The sequence below is a fragment of the Lipotes vexillifer genome, unplaced genomic scaffold, assembly GCF_000442215.2.
Source record: "Lipotes vexillifer unplaced genomic scaffold, Lipotes_vexillifer_v1.1 scaffold555, whole genome shotgun sequence".
Classification (NCBI taxonomy): Eukaryota; Metazoa; Chordata; class Mammalia; order Artiodactyla; family Lipotidae; genus Lipotes; species Lipotes vexillifer.
In genome coordinates this window covers 216,026-225,438 of record NW_006772693.1, presented here as the reverse complement: position 1 = coordinate 225,438, position 9,413 = coordinate 216,026, and the positions used below count along the sequence as shown (strand labels likewise).

Here is a 9,413-nt window from a genome sequence, read left to right as displayed (position 1 = left end):
CTTTCCCTCACATCCTCTCGGATTTGATACTCACAGGGTTAGAATGCAGCACAGTGAAGAACTCTGGGCTGATGAGGAACTTCACGGGGGGAGACTGTAACAGCAATGTGAGCCTGGATCTGGAGGTAGAGTGGGGCGGGACGTTCTCCCGTCGGAAATCTAGATGGGGAAGACCACAGAGGCTTTCAGGGAGGTCTCTGCACGTGCTGGAAACATCTACTCACTTCCGTCTATATTTTAAAACAACACCTATATCGTCTGTTATTATTTTAATCCCCCAAACACTTTTTTACTTTTCTGTAAATCACGCATAAAACCCAATTGCTCTCCATCACATTAAAATGGAATTCAATAATATTTCTAGTCACTATTAACATTTTTAAAAACTAATTTATTTTTGGCTACTTTAGGTTTTTGTTGCTGCGGGCTTTCTCTAGTTGTGGCGAGCAGGGGCTACTCTTCATTGCAGTGAGCAGGCTTCTCATTGCGGTGGCTTCTCTTGTTGTGGAGCACTGACTCTAGGTGCACGGGCTTCAGTAGTTGTGGCACGTGGATTCAGTAGTTGTGGCTCACGGGCTCTAGAGTGCAGGCTCAGTAGGTATGGTGCACGGGCTTAGTTGCTCTGTGGCATGTGGGATCTTCCTGGACCAGGGCTTGAACCTGTGTCCCCTGCATTGGCTGGCGGATTCTTAACCACTGCGCCAACAGGCAAGTCCCCACTATTAACATTTTAATGCATCCTTAGATTTTATAAGTAATCAGATTCCATCTTTTTCTACTAACCCACAGATCCAGAGATTAAAGTAATTTATATCCTGTTTGGTTTTGTGATTCTTTTCTTAGTACTAATAAAAAGTCGAGGATTAGAAGAGGTGTCTGGTGAATTCGACTTTTTGAGTTGAATTACCTGGTCTTAATGAAGATCAAAAGTCCTTTTAAAGAAAGCTTCATTTCTTGGAAATCCTTACTTACTTGTTTTCTATTTTTGCGAGATTACAAAACACACCAACCCAAAGGCTCTTACCTGCACTGGCTTGGTGAAAGTCGGCTTCCTCCCCTGCCACATCAATCGCATTGCTGTTTTCCTCAGGCCTCTCGTTAGTCATGGTTCTGCGGATACTCTGGTATCTAAAATCAGAAGCCTAGAGTTACAACATAGCAGCCTCTAAAACACGGGGCTCAACTGCTCCCCCAGAGCCCAGAAGTTTTCACCATCTTCCCAGCCTTGACCATTTCCTCCCCAAACCCCCATCCCCTGACCTTCTGGGCCATCTGTTAAGTAAATCCATTGGATTTAATTTCTTCTGTCCATAGTCTGTGGAATATTTTCTTAACAAATTAATAAAACTTTAAAAAACACTGTGGCCTTTAACCAAAGGAAACTAAATTCCTATATTGTTAAAGAACAACTTTTGTTCCATAGCAATTAGTTTTTGGAAAAGGAGGACAGATTTTTAAAAGCTTAGGTAACTAATAAAGATGCATTATGAACTAAGATTCTAGATATTTAAAAAGCTATCTGGCTTCAAATGACAAGTGTATATGCTCTGTTTTACTAAAAATCAATGCCTTGGGTTGACTAAAGGGGTCATCTCATTACTTATTTCCTCTCTAGTTTCTAAGCAAGCTGTGGATGTGTGCGCTTATTAATTTTTAACCAAGAGACATTCAACGAAGTCTATGAATCGAGAGAAGCGACAGCTCCACCTTAATGACAGGACCCCCAGAGATGAAAGAGGCAACCGTGTTTTCCATTTTGCACTGTGTAAAAATTAGCCCAACCACAAAACTGCCCATCCTCACCGCCGGTTCAGCTGCTCCATCTGCTGTATGGAGTTGGACCTCTGCAGCACCTGCGGGGCAGGGGGAGCTGTGGGCCGCTGCCAAGTCGTGGTTCTGTTTACGTGATCCACGTAGAAGATCCTGCCATGGCTGTCAATGCGTGCCTCCCAGTCTAAACAGCAGTAGTGCACAGAGAGGGATTAGGAGGGGCAGCTGAAGCCGTGAACGTGGTTCATCAAACAGCACATGTTTTCTCCCTGACATGCTATACTTTGGGGCTAATAACGTATACCTGTGTGCATAATCCAGCACTTCCCCCCAGTCCACTCCAGAATCTGTTTGACCAGTTAGTAAAACAGCTCCTGTGTGCATAACCAACACCTTACAGAATCCCTGAATGTAGGGGATCCTCCCAGATCCGCCCACAATGCTCATCCTTCACGCATGAGCAACTTTAAAAATTACTAGTTGGTATCATAATACTTTAGATATTCACATCAAAATTGGTACTGATGTTTATTTTCACCAAAACTTGAGTTTTTTCTTTTTTTTTTTTTTCCAACCTAGATGAAAGACTCACAGCTGGAAATTTCCACGTGTATATTTACACACAATTTTAGTAGATGTAGTCTTCGGAAGAAGGTAGTGCTAGCCTAGACATCAAACAGTATCATTATCTACAAACTTCCATTTACACTTTCCCAAAGAGGAATACATTTTCAGAGCAAGGTTAATGACTTGTCTCCAACCTCAAATAAATACAATGTTTTAAAAGATTATCTAATTTTATGTTTAAGCAATCTCATTAAATGTGTTAGTCTTTGTAAACAAATATGTAAGAGCATGTTCAGTAAAAACAGCAAGCAGAGCAGTCTTCAGGGCCAGCCATCCCACCTCTGTGAATTCTCTAAAAGGCCATTCCCCTATAAAAATAAGCAGAGCGTGAGCTGATCTTTACAAAAGGCAACAATTTTTAAATTGATTGCAATTGGGAAGGGTAATTTATATTAATTTATATAGGAACATATGAAAACAGCAGAGATCTATTCTTTAACCAGGAAAGTTCTTTATACATTGCTATTTCCATGACAAATATGTTTTGAAATTAATAAGCACCTTTCTCTTGAGCAGCTCTGTTAATTTCAAAACTCTCCACGTGATCATACAGCTTATCAGCAGACACCGTGGGTCTACTCCTAGAGACCAGGACGAAAGCATGTTTGCTCCTGACCGGCTATGGCATTTACTCTGGAGGTGAACGGAACAAGTATTCCAACTGAGTCCTTAGGATTGCAAAAACCTGCACGGTAGATCCTAGCCAGCACCAGAAGACCATTGAAGACTGCCTCAGCTGGGAGTGGAAGGATATCTTTTTGTTGATTTCAGCCGATCATAATTTATGACACATGGCAAGGGAAAGAAAAATTTTCTGTGAGGAAAAGCAACACACAGACAACAAACAACTCCATGTCACTCATGCTCCAAGGTAACACGGACTCACAATGAAGCAGGCTGCCAAGAATGAATTATTCGGGCACAGCTACAATCCCATCAGTAGGACATTTCCAAAAGACCTCCTGCTCAGCCTGCCATATGCTGACAAACAGTAAGCACATAAAGGCATTTTCAGGAACCATCTTCTAAAACCTTTGATCCATTCCATTGTTTTGCTCTGCTCCTCGCACACTTTCCCATCTCAAAGATTCTGAGAACAAGTATTCCCACTGCATTCCTCTCTCATTAGAGCCAGGATAATTCAAGCACATACTATATGTCAAATCAAATGCACATGGAAACAAATGACCATTCCTTCCCCCCAAGAATGTTTACAGAAGCTTCCAATTTTTAAAAAATATGTAGGATAGGTCAATTAGGGATAAAAACAGAACAGAAACCAACTAAAGGAAGCAGAGAGAGAGATTCTGCCAAGCTCCCAAGATAAGGCTGTCACTACAACTTGGCTCTACGTTTTCTGGCAGTTACAGCAGAAAAGAAAACACACTGTTGCATACTTTCCATTCTCTGACAAAAGAATATTAGAAAAGTATCTTCAAAGATGGAACTTTTTCCTTGAATAAACTATACAAGAATTTACCCCAAGAAATGTGACCTGTATGCGGGCCACATGGGTAGGAAAATGGAGGAGGGGGTATCTCCACATATATTCACCACTGTGCCTTGCACATAGCATGTAATGAATGAATAAATAATTTAAATAATGTAAAGCTATTAAAAAATGATTCTTCTTATGGTTACCGGGGGGTCGGGGGGGAGGGATAAACTGGAAGATTGGGACTGACATCAACACACTACTATATATAAAATAGATAACTAATAAGGACCTACTGTATACCACAGGGAACTCTACTCAATACTCTGTAATGGGAATCTAAAAAGAGTAGATATATGTATATATATAACTGATTCACTTTGCCGTACACCTAAAACTAACCCAACATTGTAAATCAACTATACTCCAATAAAAATTTTAAAAAATGATCTTGTATTCACTTTCCACAAAGGCCAGGAATAACCTTCATTTGTATTTCAATAAAGACATTTCTATGCAATGGGAAAACCAAGAAAACAAGGTCCAAAAATTTGCTTTCTAAGAATATGGGATGTTGGATGCACATTAAGACTCTCCCTATCAAATATCATATCTTTAAATTGAGGTTGTTACTTAAGTCCCCATAAAGAGAAATGCTATACTGCTGGTTTCAAGTGGACACTTGGCATTGAGCCAGGAAAGACTGTTATGCTATTGGCTTATTCGTGAACTACATATCTACTCTTACCTAAGTGGTCAATACCCTTCCATCTAGGCAAGACAGCAGAGGTGCCTGTAGGAAGGTCAGTCCTCTATCATTATCTATCATTATCTATTCGCGGGGGTGGGGGTATGGTTGCTTAAATACCTTATAAGTATTTACATGAGGCCTGGTTTGTTCTTGGTTAAGAAAGCATATGAGAACACATGGCCTGGTAGCAGTTTCTTTCACAGACAATGCTAAAATCACACAGGCAGGGTTAGAAGACTAGGATCTTGGCATTTACTTCCCTGTCTTGCCACACTGTAAACTGGGGTACATAATCAGTGTGCAATGAGACTGACAGCAATGTGTTGGGTGTGTGTGTGTGTGTGTGTGTGTGTGTGTAATGCGTTTGTGTGTATGTAATGCACTAGATTAGCAAGTAGAAGGCCTGTATCTGGCCATGGCTTTGTCATACCTTTGCTACATGACCTTCAACAAATTACTACACCTCTATGGCCCACAGTTTCTTTACCTAAAAAATTAGAAGACAGAGGTAAATATTGCTAAGGTCCCTTTCAGTTCTAAAATAACATGAATCTGCAATGACACCCATTTTATCACATTAGGTTCAGGAAGGACCTAGCAACATCTTATGCCTAGGCCAGAATTTCCAAAATAGATTCTAAGTTAATTAAGCCTTTGGGGCCAGGGGCTTTGGGGTCCTGAGGAGTAGGGCTGCTGAACCACCTGCCAACCCCACTTTAAACACTGCAGCTCCAATATTATCTGCTGTGCATATTAGTCTGCCACATAAGATTTCACTTCCATAAAGAGCTTCACAGCAATAATAAAGTTTGAAAACTATTATCCAGAGGATGTTTCTCAAGGTGTGGGATTCTGACAGTATGTGTCAGAATCATTGTGAGGATCAATAAAAATGCAGATGCCAAGGACACACCCCAGCTCTTCAAAATCAGACTATCTGAGCCAGGACTCAGTTGTCTACATTTTTAACAAACTTCCCAGGTGATTCCTAGACACACTAAAATTTAAGGAACACTGACGTAAATTAACAAGAACTTAAGACAGCAGCTAACTTACTGGACAGACCCATGGAGCTAATGCTGGATTTCTTAGAGGTCATGAAGTGCGGGCTCGCAAGAAAACTAAATTTCAGCTTAAATACCCCAAACTGAAATCCAGGAGCAAGTGTACACTTAAGACACCCTGAGATTCAAATATAATAGCCCCCTTTAAATAGCTGGACATTAAGGGTAAGTCAGAGAGTTAGCATGAAAATCTATGCCAAGCCACTGTCACAGCATTAATCCCAGAGGCAGGGAGGTAGAGCCGGGCAGGTCTTAGATATTTTCAACTTTTAGAATCAATATATGTAGGCAGGGGGCAGGGGTCATCACTATGGCCCCTCTTCATCTCATCACTCTTCTGTCTCGCTCCTCTCCAAACTAGACCTTGGTCTCCACTGGGCCACCCAGGTGATTAGATGAAGGCGTGAACACATCTCAGTGAGTGCTGAGACTGGGAAGAAGGTCAATGTCTAGACAGGATGAATCACATATCAGGGGAAGCCAGCACTGAACTGTCTACTACGGAACTCAAAGCGGTGAGAGGACCAAGAGTAGGGAACTGACCTGGTTGTAACTGGATTAAGGAAAACGAAGCACCTGAATATTGTGAAGTAAGTTTATAAACCCACTGTAAAAATTATAATAACCGTGGTATCCTCACCAAAATGGTGTGATGGTGAAGTTACAATAAACTAAAGATACTTTTAAGGAAAAAAGCTTTGTAATCGATGCCAGAAATCAGTGTTTAATGGATTATTTTTTCCTTATTTAAACACTCAAAGAAGTATGATACCATTTGTATAAAGTACGAAAGTAAGTTAAACTTGTCTATGCTCTGGGGAGTCAGGACAGTGGGTCCCCTTGCCCTTCAGGAGTGAGGGTTGGAGACTGGTAGCGGGGCACAAGGGGCCTCCCAGGGACCACAGATGTGGTGCTGGGCACAGTTTGGGAGAATTCAGCAGGCTGAATGTGCTCTTTTCTGCATGTACATTATATTTGAATAAAAAGTTTAAAAAATCTCAAATAGCTGCATATTTTGGACCTTAATATTCGATTTTTAAGGAAGTAGCTTTTTAGATTAAAAGTGTGAATTTTTTTCTCCAAACTAACTTTTAGGTTCTAGAGAATAAGAGCCCCTAGTTTTTTTTTTGTTTTTTTTTTTTTTTTGCCGTATGTGGGCCTCTCACTGCTGTGGCCTCTCCCATTGTGGAGCACAGGCTCCGGACGAGCAGGCTCAACGGCCATGGCTCACGGGCCCAGCCGCTCCACGGCATGTGGGATCCTCCCAGACCGGGGCACGAACCCGTATCCCCTGCATCGGCAGGCGGACTCTCAACCACTGCGCCACCAGGGAAGCCCCGAGAGCCCCTAGTTTTAAACAGAGTAGAAATTCTATAAGATTAATTGTACTTTTCAGATTCATTACCTTCTTTTAAACCTTCATTTCAAAGGATGCTTTAATAACAAAAGTGCACAACCACAAAAAATGATAAACATCCCCCTGTGTTTTTCCAGAGCTACTCATTTGAACCCACCACATAAGTAATACACGAGTCCTAAAAATATGGCAATAAGCCTGGGATCCTACAAGAGTCCACTGTGGACTGTTCATCTGGAATCTATTCCTATTCCTACCCTTTGGGGAGAAAAACACCTTTCAACAGTTTCCTGTTGTCTCCAGTACAGCAATGGGTTATGTCACAATTACACTGGAGCCAAAAAAGAAAAAAATAAAATAGTTTTTCAGAAGGGGCTGAGCTGGCCATTTTTTTTTCACTTATCCTAATGCTAAAAAGACCAAGATTCATTATGCTGATGACATTTTAGTGGGCTTCAGCCCTGAACAACCTCCAGCTGCCAGCCTATCAATCACCTCAGAATAAGATACAGCAGGTTCTTAAGGCACTCTACGTATTCAAGTTCAAGCTGCTTCCCTGGAAGGCTCTCAACAGTGCCATGCCACCTTTAAGAACCAGAGCTTTCTTATTTTGTATGGCTCATCAGAATGTCTCTCAACCAGTGGTTGAGGTTACACAGCCCACAAGGTCACAGCGCAGGGACCACGGCCTAACGCAAGACTAAGAGTTTGAGAACCAGTCGATTGATCGTCATTACAGCTGAGTGGTCTCTGTCCAACATCTGTTCCCTGGTCCTGAGATAGGAGGAATAAGGCTGGAAGAAGAAGCAAACAAACAAGGAAACCTGCTTTACATAAAAATAGATCAAACAGATGTTCAGAGACTAACTTATAACCCTGACACACAGACGACCACGCAATCAGCCATAAGAGTGAAGAGACATAGCAAGGATACCTCTAAATCCCCTTAATTGAGTTTGCAAATCTTCGGAGAGAAGCAAACCTTACTGGATAGTTTCCTCACTGTATGTTAGTACATGGGTATTTTAAAGGCAAATACAAGCTAAAATAACAACAACAATAATAATAAGGAAAAAGAAAAAGAATCCAGAGTGGGGGGGATCATGCTTCAGTAGACTGTCCTGCAGGTGTGTGGAGCGTGACCTACACAGAGAGGAAAAGGCATGTCTGAGTCCAATACAGATGCTTAACGGAGCAAATCCATCTGGGCCAAAAGACAGTCGCTAGTACTGTCACTGTCACCACTTTTCTTATACTTGAGGGACCTCCCAGAGAAGGGTCCTGCTAAGTGATCTTCACCTGGAAGAAGAAAGCTGAGCATCTTTTCAGCCTTCCTAGGTCTGCCCTCAAAACACAATATAATGCAGTTTCAGAGAAGCCCCCAAACCCTCTAATTTCAGGTGATGCTTGTGCCTAATAGATAACATACCAAAATATGTCACCACTCTGCCACTAACCAAGCTTTCAGAACTTACATTCATCTACCTACACAACAGTCCCTACCATTCTAATCTTAGATCATAGAGTAGAAAAAAATGTTTGAGACTCTGTCTTAACTTTTACTAGTATGGAATCTTAAACAAGTTACTTAATTTATCTGGGCTTCAATTTCTCCATCTATAAAGTGAAAGAATCAGATTATTTGATTTCTACCCATCAATCGATAAATTATGGATAAGACCTGCTTGACCTACTTCACAAAACTGTCACATAGAATTTTTTTTAAAAAGCTAAAAATTCTTTGTAAACTGTAAAGCACGTCTGAGGTATTATAATAAATAATGTTAAAAGTATAATCCCTAACCTTAAAATAATTCAGCCAGGTCATTTAAGAGACAGGCCAATCTGCATACTCCAAGTGGATGCCCCTTAGCTGAACCTCCTGAGAGACAATATATGAACGCAGAATGCCACAGCTCTGAGTTAAGAGGCATGGCCAGAGACAGTAGCAGAGCTGCCCAGTGAGGCAAGGAAGGCAGAGAACTGGTTCGGGCAGGACGCACAACTAGCACAGGCAGCCAAGTGATTAAATAGATTGTCAAAAGATGAGACCGACTGGGAATAGGAGAGGGCAAAGCAGTGTAGTTGAACAGTAATCAGGTATGCTCAGACCATAATCTGTAATTGGTCCATGATAATGTAAATCCCCAAATCTGCAAGTTGCAAGTTGCACAAGAGGGAACAATTCTTAAGAACTCCTCCCCGCCGCGCTGTTCATCAGTTACTCATTAAACTGGATATACTACTAACGTGCTTTTTTTCCTTTTGGATATATTAACTTATTAAAATGAACTGACAATGTTTATTGTTTTAAATCCTAAAATTTAGCATTATATCTGTGTAATGCAAATACCAGTGTTTAAACAAATGCATGGAAACAGCACAAATGGTGGTCATAATTTCAGCAGG

At 41.2% G+C, this 9,413-nt stretch overlaps 1 protein-coding gene across 1 annotated transcript in view; it reads right to left on the bottom strand.

Moving 5' to 3' along the window:
* The window catches only part of HECW2 (HECT, C2 and WW domain containing E3 ubiquitin protein ligase 2), a 246,869-nt gene that overhangs the window by 116,403 nt on the left and 121,053 nt on the right, over positions 1–9,413 (bottom strand). Inside the window, exons 10-12 of the mRNA XM_007447815.1 lie at positions 1,804–1,954; positions 1,025–1,128; positions 35–159 (exon numbers count right to left, since the gene is read on the bottom strand). Coding sequence (XP_007447877.1) covers positions 35–159; positions 1,025–1,128; positions 1,804–1,954 — 380 coding nt within the window. The remainder of the gene's footprint in view (positions 1–34; positions 160–1,024; positions 1,129–1,803; positions 1,955–9,413) is intronic.